The sequence below is a fragment of the Vidua macroura genome, chromosome 2 (assembly GCF_024509145.1).
Source record: "Vidua macroura isolate BioBank_ID:100142 chromosome 2, ASM2450914v1, whole genome shotgun sequence".
Taxonomy (NCBI): Eukaryota; Metazoa; Chordata; class Aves; order Passeriformes; family Viduidae; genus Vidua; species Vidua macroura.
Window position 1 is genome coordinate 87,644,768 of NC_071572.1, and position 18,607 is coordinate 87,663,374.

Consider the following 18,607-nt stretch of genomic DNA (forward strand, 5'->3'; position numbering starts at 1 on the left):
GAAAAATATATAAAAAGTTCATCTTAGATATTTGTGCCAAAGCTCCCTCCATGTGACCCATGTACTAGAGGAGCCTGAACAACAAAAGAACACACACAGGCTTGGATATTTGTATTAAACAGACTGAGGATATAATTTTCTGAAATTCCCATTTCCCTTCTAGGAACAGGGCAGTCAGTGTTTTCATGTGATTAATTTCACAACTAATCTAATCAAAACTAATGACAAATTTGAAAATACATTATCACCATTAACCGCATACACTTATTGAAAGGAGACTTTCATGGTTTGGATAATATTCACAGGAAATACCGAGACTTTTCCCTCTTATCCCAGCCACTCCTGAAACTGTTTCTGCATCCAGGCCATAAATCTGAAGTTGCAGCAGCACAGTTAAGCAGAGTATTAGCCTGGCTTCTTACCTGTAACACAGTTTAAAACACAGAGCAAATGCCTACCTGGTTACTTGGCTTTGTGGCACTGTCCCAAGTACAAGTTTGACCTGATCCTCCTGGCTTTGTAAGTGTCTGAGTTGTCCTGTGGTGTGTTGCTGAGCTGTTGTTAGTCTTGCACTGAGGATAAGAAATGTTTCCTTGCAGCTTCTCTGTTCTTCTGTGGAAGGCTACTGAGAAAGTGTTGTTCTCTTTTTTTCATCTTTTTTATTTATCCCGGATCCCTTTTATTGTTTTTTGTCCTGAGTGTGTTGTCAATGGCCAGAAAGTTATTTAGACTGAGCTAGCACAGTTACATACAACTTGTATATCCCATACAAATCTGAGTGCTCTTACTCAGTGGGAAACTGAATGGCCATGAACAGATGATCAGTGTGCTGAAGAGACTCTGGTACACAATGATGACTTTCTGGGAAATTTAACCCATCTGGAGCAAGCTGTCCCTTTTCCACCCAAGTTTGCTTTTTAGTCTGGTTTGGACTCTCATCCCTTTTCCACACTAAAGCACCTTTAGGTTTTTTTCTTTCCATTGACCAGAACATGTTCTCTGCACTTCTGCAGTTACCGGTATCCATTTGCAGTGGGACTCAGGACATGCACCATGTGGATCTGTACCACACTGCATTGTGTCTGTGCTTTGCTAATGTAGAGATTTTTATTTGCTGCTGGGAAATAATTGAAGTTCTTGGTAATGTATAGGCCCAGTTCCCCACTTCCTCACCACCTCTGCTACATTTTTGTATCTGGGTGTTGTTTTAGATCAAGATATGTTTGGTGACAGTCCCTGCCACAAAGTACAGTGGTGGCAGGGAAAGGTTTCAAAGGATGCCCTTTACCAAAGCCAAGGTTTTCCAGTGTAAGGGCAATGCCATAATGCGTTCTGTAAGCTGAGGCCTTTTCCTGAATTTGGGTGCTTTTGAGGGCTGAAGTGTTTAGGGTAATTGGTTTGGAAAGCTGCTTTTAAATCCAAGATCTGACTGTGCCACAAACAGCCGCTGTATTTTTGACAACTTTTTGAAGGAGCTACTGATGACAATGCAATATTAGACTGGTGCATTTCCACAGAAGTGCATCACAAGCAGTGGAAATGTTTGGGAGTTTTAAGGGCTCTTCCTCATCCCTATATACTCATATATAAAATAAATTCCACATATCAAACAGCAGCTCAGGATTTCACTGCTACCTCAGAAGGAGAAGAAACTGGGCTCAGAGGGATAAAGTTCAAAATGTACAGATTAGTAACAAAGCAGACAAAATGACTTTATGATGTTTGTCATCCTTTTGCTCCCATGTGAAGACTCCTATCTCCCTTTCTTCCTAATTAGTATTTCAGACTGCATCCCTACATACCATTTACATAGCTTCTGACTAGAAATCAGATTTCCCCACTAATTAGTATCTTAACATAGTTATCTCTGAAATCTCTTCTAATGTACTATAGTTTGGATGCCTTGCTGCATTTTTTTACCTTAGACACCCTAATTTTAGTAATCTGGAAATCATTTACTTTAAACTAGTCATCTTGGCTTTTTTTTTTTATAATCACTTGAGAGACCTATTAGATTTTTAGATTTAGCTACTGATTTTTTGATGACTAAAGTTAGATAGAATAACTATAAGTCTTTTAACAAATCCAGATTTTTTTGCTTGAGTAATTTAGTCCCTAAACAAGATATTTTGTTCTGATTTAGCTGAAACTAAAGATTTTCAAGGAACAAAAATTTAAACCTTCTTATGGGAAATTTATACATAATGTAGAAAACTGTATAAAACTGCATTTTCTCTCAATAAATTGCATCTTCTTTGAAAGTTATCACCTTCTCTAATTGTAGGAAAAAAAAAAAAATATATATATATATATATATATATGAAAGAGATTTGATGACAGTTTTCAGATTTCCTGGTACTAAATACATCCATTGTGAAAATAAGTAATAATTTCATCAGATTTGAATGAAGGAACTGCCAGATAGATGGTACAGTTATTGCAATTTATAAACATTTTTCAGTAGTTATATTTAATCCTGGCATTCCTAGTTGAAGGTCAAAGCCTATAAACACCTGAGCATGACTTTATTCACAGATGCTAATGCTTTCAGGTTCCAAAAGGTCTTCTCACTGTTTATAAATTTAGTTTGAAGCAATTTAGATGAAGGTATTACCTCTTCAGTTAATTTCATTATCAAATTCAAATTTTATATTTAAATCAGTAACAGTTTATTGTAGTGAAATTTACCCTCAGAATTGCTAGTCTTTTTTTCCCCTGTAGACTTAAGTGCTATGTATTATATTTATGATGATTACTATTTCTATATTTAATGTTAACATGAAAAAATGCAGATGTCTAAAATTTAATATTTTGGTGTTTGCTGTGTCCTGGTCGGTTGAAGGACAGAAACATTATAACACTTTCCTCTCCTCTGCTTTTTCTTCAAACCTAGCTTACCTTTTCTGAAGCCATAAGAAACAAAGCCAGATTATCCATCACAGGGAGCGTGGGAGAAAACGGACGCGTATTGACTCCCGACTGCCCGAAGGCCGTGCACACTGGAGCTGCAATTAGACAAAGTTCAGGATTGGCTGTAATTGCATCGGACCTACCATAAAAACCAAAAAAATAATTGAGTGCCTTAATCAAACTGTGTTGGTGACTGATGGGAACACAGCACAGACTGTAACGACATGGGAGTGTCATTGATGAACTAATAATTTGGCTGAGAAAGGGAAGTACGTCCAAATGCGCCAGACATCATCAGCAACAATGTGTGCATGAGCTCAGCTCGGAAACCCAAACTCAGATTTTATATCAGGAAAATTCATAATTTAGTTTTGTTGGGGGGAGGGGGCTGGGAAGGGTGTATTAACAGCAACAAATTTCACTTGAGTGGACTTAAAACTAATAAGACTTGCCAATTTAGCGCATTAAACTGTGAAGAACATGCTCAGAAAGGACACCATTTTGGTCTTTGTTTTGACAATGAGAGAAAAATAGCTATAGAAGTCAATGAACATGCTAACCTGTGTCTCCAGAACATCAATATATACAATGGAAGAATACTCAGCTGTTCAGCTGTAGAAATGAATCACTAAACTGTGATTAAAAAAATAATAAATATGTAAATCCTGTGAAAAAAAATAAAGAAATTATTTACATTTTCTTTGGAAAAAGAGAAATATTGAAACATGCTTGCTTTTTAACTGATGTAAATTCAGTAGAGGACAACACAATTCTTTTTTCTAACCATCTTAGGGGAAAATCATTGCAATAATTGATATAAAATGCCATCACTGTAATAAAATTCAGAGAATTTTTTTTTATAAAAGTTGTTGGTCATCCTCTTGTTTGCTGTTACCTTCATTCTGTTCCATCATTCCGTGTTCCACAGATTTGCATCTGTCTAATACAAGAAACAAAATGATAAAATGTTTAGAGTACTTCATCAGTCTGCAGTGTAGAATCAAAAGAGACTACGGGTCACTCATGTTACAGATATTATTTATAATCTTGTTCTGTGTAAGAAACTGTGGTTTTTGTACCCACCAAAAAGAATAAAACAACAATTGTTCTTATAATATTGACAGAGCTTGAGTTGTTTTCTGGTCATTAGGGATGCCTCCTGGAAAATAGAAAAGGGCTGTTCATTTCTTACAACAGGACTCAGAATATTGTCAGAGTCAGTCTGACTGAGTTCCCGCACATTTCTAAAGTTCTTTTAAGGCACTTAAATAGGGAGGAAGGACTCTGAGCAGCTAAAGAATTGTCATGATTATTCATTAGGTATTTTAGTACTAGCCACTAAAAACCTTTTTGAAGTGTTAGGCAACCATTTAGTGATAGTGTTTGTCATCTGGGTAGGTCAAGGAAAGCAATACCAGGGAGCAAGGAAGTACAAATGACAGTTCTTGAGACTGATGTGATAGATGATAGATGCAGCCTGCTTGGTGTCCAGGAGCCTCGGTTTTCAACCCCCAGCCTATCAGTGGCATGCCTAGGAAAGACTAAAAGCCACCATTTGAATAAAAGGCAGATGTGAACAAGAGCAGGCATGTCTGTAGGGGCAAAGTTACAGCAAGTCTGTTCTATGATGGTCATTCTCCTTGGCCTGGCAGTGGCGTCCAAATCCAGAGTATTGCCACCAGAGTAACAGCCACGTGCCAGAGCCCAGACTGCAAGTGAATTCAGAGTTGGAGTAATCATACTCCTGAGTTTCCCAGGCCCATGAGCCTGGTGCTGGTGCTTCTCTCAGCTTCCAGGGCTCTCATGGCCGAAGAGTGGAGCCCAAAGCTGCCCAGCAAGGACCAACCCCCAGCTATTGCCAAAAACAGCAACCAGACACTGCTGAGCTGATGCTCCTGCTGTCTGACACAGACAGCCACAGAGTTGCAAAGCAGGGCTTAGTTTCACTCCAGATATCAACAATATAAATATGACTTTCTTGCCTCAAATACTCTATAGAAACCCTTTATAGCTACTGTCTTAAAGTAGACCTTAAAATATCAGACAGATGAACCACAGCAGCAAGAGCCTAAATCCTTCCACTAACCTTAATATAGGCTGATGGAGACCAATTCTTATACAGAGCTTAGCAGTGCAGGCAAACATGAAAATAAGGTGATGCTTACCCCTCAGGCATAATAACTACAGTGTGTGCAGGGTTCTTAGAGAAAAAGACTGATAACACTACAATGAATCACTGTGACTAATGTTACTTTGTATCCATGTTTTACTGGCATGTTTAGCACACTCATGAGTTACTGTAAATTGTTCTGTGTTTCTTTGGCTAGGTTAGGTGAGTTATCTTGTTTTTCTCTTTTTTGAGTAAACCTGGAAGCTCCCTTCTTTTTACAGTTATATTTAAAAAACAGCTTCTGAGTGGGTTGGTTCTGAGTTTGTCTTAAAAAAAAAAAAGTATTTGCCTCCATTTTTCACAAAGTAACATATTAAACATATTAGAGGCTAAACGGATTGAGAGACTGAGTATGAAGAATGCTGTCTGTTTTGTTTTACTGTGTCTGTCTGTTTTTCCAGGAGCTTGTCTTCATCCCTTCCTTGTCCATGACTGTGAGCAGTGCCAGGGCTGTCTTGGGATATTTACTGCCTTCCAGTGTTACTCTTATACACTCCCCTGTCTCTTTAACACATTATATTTATTTTTCACTTTCAGCAAACAGTCCATCTCTGCTGTTAGGAATGCTGCTCCATGGAGCTCACTGTTAATTCTCTAAGTCAGATTTCCACTTGGCAATGAGGCACCCAAGTCCTTTGAGAAGCCCAGTGTCAGTAACCGTGCACCAAGAAGGATTCAGAATTGAGCAGCATGAGCGGTGCAGCCACTGGGCTGCATGGCCATGGAGTGGCGTGGCCCACCAAGGCCATGCAGCCACAGCCACAGTGGGGGATCACCACACATCCTCTTACCATTTCCAAGCCTTGTCCTTGCCAAGGGAATATCTGGTCAGCTGAGGTAAAGAGGATACTCTCATTTTCCTGATCCCTGTCATATGCAGATAAAATATTTTAAGGAAAAAAAAAAAAAAAAAAGGAAAAAATCTAGATAGGAAATGCTACAGCAGGGAGAGTTGCCCTACAGCTCAAGTGGTTGAGAAAGCAATCTCAGGGTGTTTGTCTGCTGTCTCCACAGTGACTTAATCTTTTGTCTTACTCCAAGAGGGTAGCTGCTGTATATGCTGTGACCATAGAGAGCAGCCCTGAGGAGAAGGACAGGGGGGTGCTGTTGGATGACCAGCTTAATATGTCTCAGCAATGTGCTCTCACAGCCCAGAGAGCTAATGGTGTCCTGGGCTGCATCCACTGGTGGGCAGCAGGGCCAGGGAGAGGATTCTGCCCCTCTGCTCTGCTCAGACCCCACCTGCAGGGCTGCATCAGCTCTGGGGTCCCAGCACAGGGAAGATGTGGACCTGCTGGAGTGATTCTGGAGGAGAGCTTCTAAGTGTATCACAGGTCTGGAACACCTCTCCTGTGAAGACAGACTGAGAGAGTTTGGGTTCAGTCTGGAGAAGATAAGGGATCCCTGTGCAGATGTCTCAGATGGCCCAAGGCATCTCAAATACTACCTGTAGAAGAGTAAATGAATTGTGTCCCAGTCTCTACAGATGAGTTCATTTCAAGCCTCCATTGACTAGATCTCCATGGAGTATGAAAAGAATTCAGACACATAATTTTCCTACAGATTTCTAAATTTAGCTGTCTTAATGATGAACTGAATAATATCAGCATTTATCTGCTTCTAAAATAATTTCAGTTTCAATGTAATCAAGAGCAATTATTAACATTAACACTCACAACAATATTAGACTCATCTGCAAAATAAGTTTTCTGAGCTGATGTGAATCATAATGTAGGACCAGCCTGCTTTAACATTCACTGTTCTATTAGTAGCTTCTTGTCCTACACATTAAACCCTCTCACACTGGTTGTGTATTCTATTAAACACCTATTAAATTTAAAATCAGTACAGACTTGCTGGGTTGTCTGATAGCCTCACATGCAGAATTTGTTTTATGCAACCACTTCTTATTGCTGAATTTCACCTAGGGACTATTCTGGGAACTAAATATACATGTTCTGAATTGAATTTGTCTCAGTGCAATTGAGAACAGAGCCTGGGGAAAGGAGTATAGCTTTATACAACTGGTTGTAATCATTGCATGTGGTAAAGGAGGGCAGTGACACTTTTGACCTCTGTTGCTTAATAATTCTGTAATAACAACCCTGACAGGATGTCAGAATGAAGAACAAGTATTCTTTAATATTCAGTGTAAGTATACTTTCATCCATGATTAGAAAATTACAGCAAAAGGGACCTCCTAAAGCTCTCCACCTGCAGAATTTACCTACCACACTAATGCTGAAAACAAGAAAAGAAAGGCAGCCTGCAAAAAGCTGCAGAGATTTGTTGTAGACATGGATTAATTAACATTGTTACCACAAAATGTGTAATTGGTATGCAACAACAAGTTTAGCTTCAACTAAAATGTCTAAGGGTAAGAAGTCACCAGTGGAATTATAAATAGAAATTTAGAGCCACTTCCTTTTCTAAGTGAGAGGAGTGCCACAGATTCCAAATAACTTACTGATTTCATAAAGGTTGCATTAAATGTAAGGTCAGGCAAGCTGAAACCAGTAAATAGGAAACATGAAATAATTTAGACTAGAAGGGATTTCTGGAGGTCAGCTCCTTCAAACATCCATTTAAAGTAGATTCAGCTTTGAAGTTAGATCCAATTTCAAAGAGGTTTCTCAATGTTATTCTATCATAATTTTAGCATCTCCAGTGTTGAAAATGCATAACCTCTCTGGGCAACCTCTTCAAAAGTTCGTACCACTCTCAATATTTTCCTAAGGGCAACATTTTCTTAAATTTTTTGTTGTTACTCTGCATTGAGAGTAGATTCAAAAGCTGCCACACATATCCCAAGCTTCTTACCTAAATGAAGATGTGCATTATCATTTGTGTTGCTGAGCTCAGAATCAGGACCTATTAGGGGACTAAGGCATGTTATCATCACATTTCAGAGGAGTGTGCCCTGCTGTCAGTCTTTCCTTATGGCTAAAGCAAAGATTCACACCCCTAGCTGACCAATCCCTCATCTTCCATTAGTACCAAATACTATAAAGTTCTAAAGGCCAGACCCTAATTGTCTTTTTAGATTGTTGTATCTCTAAGAGCTTCAAAGAGCTTCAACAAGGTTAAACTGTTGAAGTGGACTTTCAAGTGCTGTAAGATAAATGACACTTTTTCCTAAGTCCTGGAAAAACAATTACATTACTTTTCAAGGTTTTGTGTATTTTAGCTGTTCTGGCCATTTGCCCAATACTAATTGTTCAAATCCATGCATAATGGTGTAAAAATGTAACCACTAGTGTGAATGGAAAGATCTGATCTGGTGGGACTTTTAAACGTATTTTGGTGCAACTGTGTAGAAGATGTGGAGAATTTGGAAGTCATAAGACTGCAGCAGTTTAAATTCAGTAATTCTATTAAAAAAGTCTTTCTAAACTCTACAGTAGTCATGAAATCCATAAATACATAAAAGAGGTGGTGTCTTCCCTTCTTCCCTTTTATATTCCAGCTACCTGCAATACTGTCAATTGCTGGAAGTTCCCTGACATTTCTAAAACAACTTTAGGAAAAAAATGCTTTTTTGTCTGAAGGACAGAATCAATATTCTACAAAAAAATTCATCTGTTAAAAGTTCCATCACAAGGATTAATAAATAATTACTGGAAAGCCTATAGAAAATGCAATGGCATTCTGAGAACATCTGATATTCGGGATGACACTTACTGACTTTAAACATCTCCAGTTTAACTGTCTAGAAACTTGTAGGATGTAGTATAAATAATTGATTTTAGACTATGCTTTGTGGGTGGGATAGTTATGCCCTAACAATCTTTTCTGAGTTTCGTTGGTGAAGACAACCAAGAATGACTCATTCAATAGATGACATTTACAGTGCAGGTGCCCACACTTGGGCAGATGACTCCTCCTCATGGGGACCCAAGTCCAGCCAGCACCTGTGAAATGGAGTGAGTCTGGCACATTTGCAGCATCAGTGTGACGAGCTCTGATCACAGTGCCAGTGACACAGGGACACAAGGATGGAGTTGCTGCCATTGCTTCCAAACGGAATGTTTACTACCTGCAACTACACAATACCTGATGCCAGAGGTTGCTTGCTAGCCATTCTGTGTGTAAACACACAATTTTGGACTCCCTGCTACTCTCACAGCTGCTATTGAGATACCACTAACCTCTAGCAATGACTGCTGTCCCCCAGCTCCAAAAGATTATGTTGCTTGGTACCCGTTGTGTTCAATTGCCATTTAATTAATATAAGCCAATGGTAAGTTGGTGGGAACCCTGGTTACAGCAGCAGCTAGATGTCCCAAAATCTGAATTCTCAAAGGAGAGGTGAGAGGAGGTGAGGAGATAATTCCCTAGTGGCAAGTGCGTCTTCAGCAAACCTCAGGCATGACATTTTGGATCAAGAGGGCTGAAGGCAGGTCAGTGCAGCCTGAGGCACTCTCTCTGTGCATTTCACTAGGTACATTTTCATTACAGCTGGAACTTGAGCCTGTATTTCCTACAGCTCAAGTGAGTTAACTGTAGGTAATACAGAAATTTCCATTTTCAATTTCAATTTTAATTCATTTCATTAATTTCACTCTATTAATGCTTATTTCTTCACACCAAGTGGAATGTCTACAGAAGAAACCCAAGCCAGGGGCAGACTGGTTTTCATCTTCACCACAGGAACTATTCCATGAATCAGATCTAGGATGATAACAAAGAAATTAAACATACATTAAAAGGGCATCATTTATATAAAGACTAGATGTAAGACTTCATTTCTTCATTTACGGAGTATTTTAAACTAATTCTAACACAAAGCAAAAAAAAATGAAGTTACTGTATGAACCACTGAATTGCATCATTCCCACGGAAAATGTAAAGAGGTGATTTCTTTTAAAACAAGCAATTATCACTCTGAATAATGTTGGGAAGAAATGTCTGCTCTTTCCCCAGAGACATTTCTGAGTACAAGGAGGAAGGAGACTGTCAAACAGGTTGAGTTACACTGATAACCATGTCAGGTTCAGTTAGGTTTGATATTTTCCAAGTGTGTGATCAGTCGCTGAAGGCTTTGAAGTGGCAAGCGTGATGCAATTGAGTCTGAAATTCCTGCAAAGTTCCTGAACAGAAGGGGAGGTTTCTTTTAAGCATGCGGGCACAACTTCTAACCTGTCTCCTCTTTCTCCCCATCAAACAGAATCTGTTTCAGGAGAGAGAGTGCAGTTAAGGTCACTGCTTTCAGACAGGTTTCTCAGGAAGGCAGGAAGGTGATGTGGAAATGCTGCTGCATTCTTTTTCTCCCATTTTATTTGGTCACAGGGGCATGCAAAGCCTGAGAGAAGGCTGGAAGACATCGGAGCCATTAGCAAGCACAACTGATAGGATTTGGTCCATCATGCTGACATACTTTCCATGCATTCAGAGCTGTCCACCTGATTATCACATCCTCTGTTAGGAATTAAAAACCAGGAGTCACTATGACATTAAATTAACCGAGAAAAAATAACTGACAAGCATGAATCCATTCTTCCTACTTTTGGCAAATTCTGTAGGATGTTTCTACAGATAAATCATAGAAGTCCTGACCCAAATAGGAAATTGACGGATGCTTTCACTCAGTATTGTCATAACCATGCTGTTTTCTGAAGCATGGAAAGGGGACTGTGTGTGGTCACAGAGCACTAGCAATTTGTGGTCAACCTGAAAAAAACTCTCGGGAGATTTTATTCTCACAAGGCAACACAGGCTTTTGATTTTCCATCAGCATGAAGTTCACCCAAACCAGTCATACTGTCTCATCTTGTTATGAGTCTCAGTAATAGTTGCAATCCACAGTCTAAGGGACAGGTATAAGGGACATGGCACTTTGTGGGATGCTCATCTGGCCACTTGTGGATCAGCAAACAAGAGGAGCAGAAAGGCCTCCTCTGAGGTGGTTTGCTTCTGGTCCTGCTTCTGGTCCCATGCTTTCTTCTTTTCCCTCTCTGCTGGGCCACTTTGGCCCTTTTTCCTGTTTGTGAGATTCTAGGCTAGAATTCTGCCCTGTCAAGCATCAGTGGGCTATAGCTGGTGAGCAGGAAAGGAATTGATGGAAATTTGAATGAGTGAGTTGTGAACCTGCTCTACTGGTTGCTGTTTGGCTGCCTTTCCTCTTTACATACTCTCCCACACTCTCTTAGATGTCTTTCCTTATTTCAAGCCCCACTACAGCTCTGGTCTCCAGCATGTTCCTGCCATGCTCCAGCTCCTTCTGCCAAAGCCTGGCTGACCACTTGGTCATAAATTTCTTTCGCTCATTGCAGATAGAATTCCTAATTTATATTTTTTTTATCTACAGGAGTAGGAGGGTGTTGGTGCATTTTCTTCCTGACTTTTTGCAGTAAAGCTACAGAGCCACTCAGTCCTCATTCTGCATTTCTGATGTGGATTACTCCTACTTAAGTGTACAGTTTTACATTTGTCCATCTTAAATTGCATTCCATTTTTCTAAACTATTTATTCAAAATCTTAGGTTCATATAAAACTTTTCAACATTTCATATGAAATAGAAAATAACAAGGGAGAACAAAATGGAAAAATAAGTTTTAATAGTGAGAAACATGATTTTATTATCACAAATTACCAGTGCTAATAATATTTAATAAAATAATTCTTCATTCTAAAGTTTTCTTATTGAAACAGAGATTTTCTGCAAAACATTGCAGAGAAACTGCATTTAAAGTCATCACTTCAGAGTTACTTTCAAAATGATTGTCATGAAATGGTTTTGAGGCATTAGCAACAGATGATATTAAGTTGTTATAACAACAGAAGTGATGTGGTGACTTTGTGGAACTGAGTGACATTATAGTGACAGTTTGGGAACAGTTCCTTTGTTTATGAGTTTGGCTTTGAAGAAGAAAGAGAGATGAAGCTTTGCAAACTTAAAGCTTCTCTGTGTATAAAATGCCAAATATCCTAATTTCCCTCTGACCAAATTTACAGCTGAAAGAAGAGAAATATTTCAACAGTACTTCTTCAGGCCCATTTACTTTAATATCCCTTAGGAAAGTAAGATTTATACCTATACAGTAAGCTTGTACAAAGGGATAAACACTACATTTTTAGTAAATTTGATATATCTGAAGGGTTTCCCAGTAGTTACAAAACAGAAGTAATTTCTAGGCAGAACAATATTTCTTTCTTTCATGGTATGAAGTCATCAATCAGAAAATTTTATCTTCTGTTTTTTAATTAGCTCTCTGATAAATAGAAAAAAAAAATCCCATTTATTCAGTAAAATGATGTTAAGACAAAGAAATGTCCCTTTCTAGAACATCCTTTCTTATGTTCTTTGTTAGAAGAAAGAAGAGGAAAGAAAAAGATTTGTACATTTTCCAACTGTGGATTGAAATTTTTATAGGGAATCAGCACATGCCACTGAGCACCATTTCATTCAATGGGAAGCCCAGTGTCAGCCCTCAAAAAAAAAAAAAAAAAAAAAAGAAAAGAAAATATGCCAAACCCCACAGTTCCAGCTACCATTAATGTCAAACAGCAAATGTGCAATTGAAACAAAAACAAAGGAAGAATTCTAGCAGTATTCTCAAAACTGGACAGTACTTGGAGAAAGTCCTTGGAATGAGTCACAGAAAGGCTAAATCTTTTGTACTGAGTTGGTCCTCGTGGTCAAGCAGAAATCCAAATATCTTGTTAGAACAAATCCAGTGGGAGATTGTTCCAAGAGAGAGCATCTCCGGAAACACCAAGTCAAGAGTGTGTACAAAGGCTTGAAGGGGAAATACAGGCAAAGAAAGGACATGACATGGACATCTCCATGGACATGGAGAGAAGTAACAACAGCAGAAATCCAAGTTAGACAATTGTAAACAAAATTTTTACAGAAAGGTTGGTCAAACATGGAGACAGGCTGCTCAGAGGGACTGTGGAGACTCCATTCTCAGGGGTAATTAAAAGTTGCTGGATGTGGTTCTGAGCAACCTGATCTAACACTGAGATGGGATGTCCGTGCTCTCAGTGGGGGTTGGTACAGAAACTTGCAATGGCCTTGAGCTTCTTGCAAGTTAAATGATATTCTCTAAGCATTTTTCAGTGGAGGACTGTTTCCTTCCTGTCACTGGCTCTTCAACATGAAGCAGCATTGTTCCTTGAATGGACAATTTAGAGAGAGACAAAAACAGTTGTTTTGTGGCCAAGCAGATCCTACGTAATGAAGTAAAGTGAAAAAGGCAGCAGAACTGGCTGACATGAGATTTTGGAGCTGTTCTTAAAAGTACATTCCATAAGTGGGATTTTCTGACTTTTAAACCCTTTGCAGCCAATGTGGCAGCAATGAGTCACAAAGATGAGGGAAGCAACAAGTTTCCTGGGACAGAAGGAACAGGTTGCTGAGCAGGAGGTTTATGCTTAGCATGTGATACAGCAGTGTGTGCTGGGAGATGATGTGGAGGGTGCAGTTTAAGGTGCTGATCATACACAAAATTTAGGAGTCAACAGCACACCCACAGATCCTGATTTGTCCATCACAGTGGGGAGCTGGTATTCTTCACCAAGGATTATTCATGTCTAGTAAATGATTAGTTTTAAAAGGATGAGAGCATATATTAAACAGTTGCTCCTTATAATGCCTGGCTTCCCCACAGCCCCTTTGCTCTCTCAGCTCCTTTCATGACCTTCCATGGCCTATATTTCCCAAATCTCTTTCACTAAGAGAACCCCCATATTGCAAGATCCATGTGTAGTTGCCTGGATTTCTACTGTCAGTTCCCTATATACAGGAAAGAGAGATAGTTTCATTTCTAAAAGACATTTAAGGAAAAGCATAGAGACAAAGGAATGGGGAGAGCAGCTATAGCAAAGTCCTGGCAGAGAAAAGGAGATGTGTGATAGATGCAGTGCTAGAGTGGTTATCATTACTGAAGGGAGCAAACATTTGTAGCAGAGTAAATGCAAACTGTTGCAAATTAATCATAGAATCATTTAGGCTGGAAAAGGCCTTCAAGATCGGTGACTCTAACTGTAAACCTAACACTTCCAAGTCCACCACTAAACTATAAAGCCCAAGCAGTTGCTGTTTCCTGGTGTTTATTTTGGAAAAAGACATCATAATGGCCGGACTGCAAGGACATAAGGAGCATCTACCAGCATACAATATAATTCATACCATATAAGGATAATGGGGAAGAAACACTGGGGTGTAGGCTGGTCACTTGGTTTCACAAGCTAATTTTTTGTGTGGTACAAGCTGACTCCATCTCATGATACCCACCTACCACCTGGGGTGTTTATCTTCTTGAGGTACTTAGACCTTCATCATTTATTAGCAAGGACAATTTGGGCAATCCCAAATTGCTCTTTTCAGAGATTCACAGGGCTACAGTGGAGAAGGGAAAATTACAAGCATCTCACTGAAGGGCACATTTGTGACAGCCCACAGCACCTCCTGTGCTGGTGCTGGGCTTTCAAATGCCACTCAGAACTGACTTAAACCCTAACTTTTTTCAAGGTTAAACACAGCTACTTTCTGTATCCAGGAATTTGATTGTGTTGTTTTGCCTTTATGTGCTAGAATATCCTACCCTCTGAAATCTCCCATGTAGATACTTCTAGACCTTAATCAAGTTATGTTGTCATGACATGTTCTCTCAGATAAATTAAATTGATCTATTATTTAAATAGCTGATTGTGCAGCAGTTTTTTTCAACATGGAGCAGCTCTTGATACATGCACCCTTGGGCTGTGTCAGCACAATGCTTTAATCAGCCATATTTCATACTCCTAAAAGCTTTGTCACTTTGGCAGGAGGAAGGGAAACTTTTCTGCAGCCGTGAGAGATCCATTCAGACATGTGCAGTTGAAGACAGAAAGCTCTGCCTTGCCTGGTTATAGCTGTAGGTCTGCCTGACCTCTCTTCAGGGACGTGGAAGGTTTGCTGTCCCAGCAATGACCCAAAAGGAGAGATGCTCCTACCATTTCTCCCTCCAAAAGCAGTCAATGAGGGCACCACCCAAACCCCACCACAGCCACCAGCCTTGGATGGACACTCAGGGAAAAGAAGAATGAAGCCAAGCTCCCACCCAGGACCCCTAGGACAGGTTTACCCCTCCAGAGCTGATCCTGCAGCAACTGGCCACATCCCAAGGCAGTCACAGACTGTCAGAGGGAGGACAAGGTGGGATGAGAGCCCAACCACACTCAGCAGTGAGCTATTATCACATGCTGCAGTGAACATGTGGTGGCTTTTCCCCTGCCTACTCCTTGCGGGCCAACAACCTTGTTCTGTTAATCTCAGTGGGAAATGTGATGAGTAGGTGAATATGTCCCCTGAATTGGTAATTCAGGCAGAAAAGATTAATTTATGTATATTTGATAATTGGTGATGCATTTCTTAATTTGATTTTTTTGGATGATTTCCTATATGCCCACACATATACAAAATAAGTACAAAATAAGTGCTGCATTTCGTATATATTAGTAGCATGGTTGGTGGGTTGGAGGTTTTTTTTTTGCCAAATACATAAGAACTGCTAAAACTTACCAAACAGACTCTGTTTGAAACTGAAATTTCTTGTATAGCCCTGGGAAAAATATTCCACAGGCACTAACAGTGCTGGCTGCCCCCAGACCACACCAGTAAATCTTGACATCAGCCTTTATTTAAAGAGAAAACCACACCTCAGTAATCCTTCACTGTGTTTTGCTTCTGGAGATGAACTGCCTGGTATTATGGTGGCAAAGCTGTCTGTCCATTTGTAACCCTCTTGGCTCAGCTTGGTGATGTTGTCAAACTTGGGTGCTGATGTATGGGAAACCATTGTAGAGGAATACCTGAGAATTGATTTGGGACATTCTCTCTGCTGCTGACATAAATATGCTCAGCTCTTGCAAACCCATTTTTCCCTGACGATTCTCATCACCTATGAAACAGCATCTCTCAGGGCTGCAGAGGTTGATAGTAAGAACACTAGAGGTCAAATTTCAATAAGGAACAAGCCAAAAATGTTAAATTTAAAAACTTTGTAGGTGTTTGGTTTTTATTCTCACAAATACCTTGCTAGAATTCCCTTTAGCACTTGTTTAAAACAAGTTTCTATCTTTGCTCAGTCCCTTTTATTTCCCTTCCTTCTCCAGCATAAAAAAAAAAAAAATCTGTATATTGGGCAAAACTTTTCCAGGTAGGCATTGTACCCAAGGTTTGGGAAATCTAAACAGGACAGTTCAGTTTTACTACCCGCCTCACTACACTGGTTTCAAAACTAATTTAAAATTTCAGTTTGAACTCCAGGTTGAATATGACAAAGGAGCAGAGATAAGTCTACAAAAAATATCTCTAATAAAAATGCAGGATTAATAAGATCAGTGTGGAATTTACATTGGAAAAACAATGACACTGTCAGAAAAGCAGCTTGATGGAAAGATGATATTGGTTCACCTGAAAATATAGTCTCAAAGCTCCCTGTTTGTTTACTTTCTGGTATTTAATTTTAGCTGTCAAATTAAAATTAAGTCTAAACAATGCCATTGTGCCACATAAACTGTATCTGTCACAACTCTGGACCTGCTCACTCTTCTCAGACACTCATCCCAGGACACTTCCATAGCCCAGGCCTTTGACAAGAAACATTCCATTAGGAAAATCTGCTATGCAACTAACCTGAGCAGCTCCTTTCTTTCCCTCCAGTTTTATGATTTCCCTTTCCTTCGATGTACCACTAAATTTCTGAAGGTCTCACCACAGAAGTTCCCCACTGTTTTTGGAGGAATGATTTCAGACCAAAATCCATTTATCTCAGTATCATAGAATCAGTTTGAATAACCAGTATAGTCACTCCTTAACAATGGGACTTGCTTCTTCCTTTCTTTTTTCATTCTCAAAAAGGCTTTTTTTTTTTTTTTTCCTTAATAGACTTTGGATCTGAGCCAATGATGTTCTCCTGATCATTTGATAGGGAAAGTGCTTTAAATTTCCTTAGGAGCTGCTAGTGTTAATTTGGTCTCTTCCTGATAGTATCTCTGAATTCTCCATCTGTCCTGGCTCTCCACCCTTCTATTCTTTGCTGGTTCCAGTTAGAGAAGCACAGCAATGGTGGGGAGACTGTGAAGCAGATGGAAAACCTGCCACAGGACCCAGAATGCTTGTGCCATTCTGGACAAGACTAGTTCAGGAAAACAACAACCTCCTTCCCTCCTTTTGTGAATGAGTGTTGTAAATTGCTTAAAGAATCACCAGCAAAGGTATCAGTAAAAAAAAGTTAATTACAGAAGCGACAGCACGACAAAGTTCATTGGCAAGATTCACTCTGCTACTTACTAGATGGGTAAGCACAGTGAGAAAAAACAGCAAGAAGAAATCCAGGGTCAATCAATCCAAACCAAAATGAACCAAAATAAACCCAAAACCATTTTGCGGAGATGGGGGAAAGGGGGGAGGTACAGGAAGAGAGTAAAGGATTCATATGGGATTTACAATAACACAACAGTAACTTATTTACAGGCCTAACTTAATTACAAATATAAAGTACTTAAGAATCCAGGAGAGCAGCATTTTTCCCAGATTGGCTACAGCATATAAACACTTGTGGTATAGGAGACACTGTGGTCCAGGGGAGTTCAAAGTTTCTCATTTTGGACTGCTGTTTATAGGGCCTCAAGAGACTAGGCTCTAGTCATAATGAAGTTCCATCCTGGCCACACTTTGGGTCGGCATCCTTCCTTTTATTGAAAGTTTGAGAACAAAAATGTCATTTTACTTGGGTTGTTACTCAGGCAAAAAAATTTTCTATGGCTGTCCATTAAAAAACAACAAGGGCAGGAGGTTGTTAGGCATCACAAGTTCCTGAGAACTTGGTGTTTCTGATAAGGTCAAGAGAGGAGCTCTTTCCAGGTACTGTTCGTCAGAGGCTGAGGCCTCACAAGCATTTCCCAGACCATAGTATGGCCTGGGAGGAAAGAAGGGATGCACCACCACACCTCTCACTCATGAAGACCACCCAACAAAAATGTCACACATGTCAGATTTGTAGTGTGCACCTGGGTAGGAGTACAGCAACACTTGGGACAAGTGTTCAACTGCATCACCCATGGGATGAGGGGCAGCTCTTATCCTGTGGTCCATGGGGTCCATCTCCATCAGAACCTATATTCTCCTAAACCTCCTTTGGTTTATATGCACACACAGACGTACCATTCCTGTTGATGTCTCCATCAACTGAAGAGCAGTGGAGACACTACTGAACCTTCTGAGCTTCCCTTGGTGCAGGCAATGGTGAGGATGCCAGCACAGCGCTCATCAGGAGAAGGACCATGGCCCTGACACCATCTGTGCCATGCAGAAGGTTCTGCTGATCCCAAGGGAAGCTGGCAGATCAAGTCTGGAGGTTGTTCCCTCCCTTTGACATTGTCAGAGCAGGTTCAGGAGAAGCTTTTCAAAGTCTGCTCCACTTACACTTTTTTTGTTTTTCCCCTAACCTCTTTCTGAACTCTTGGATAAAAAGCTGTGAACTGAAGTTCACAGAGCTTGATTTCTTTCCCAAAAGACTTTTGTTCTACAGGAAATAA

At 39.8% G+C, this 18,607-nt stretch overlaps 1 protein-coding gene across 4 annotated transcripts in view; it reads left to right on the forward strand.

Annotated features, from left to right (window-relative positions):
• Positions 1 to 4,027, forward strand: part of GRIA4 (glutamate ionotropic receptor AMPA type subunit 4) — a 211,437-nt gene extending 207,410 nt beyond the window's left edge. For 2 of the 4 annotated variants that reach the window (XM_053969887.1, XM_053969883.1), the window contains exon 16: positions 2,894 to 4,027. In XM_053969887.1, coding sequence (XP_053825862.1) covers positions 2,894 to 3,058 — 165 coding nt within the window. In that variant the 3' untranslated portion in view covers positions 3,059 to 4,027. The remainder of the gene's footprint in view (positions 1 to 2,893) is intronic. The other 2 variants (XM_053969884.1, XM_053969885.1) reach the window with 1 other exon arrangement.
• Positions 4,028 to 18,607: the final 14,580 nt, after the last annotated feature.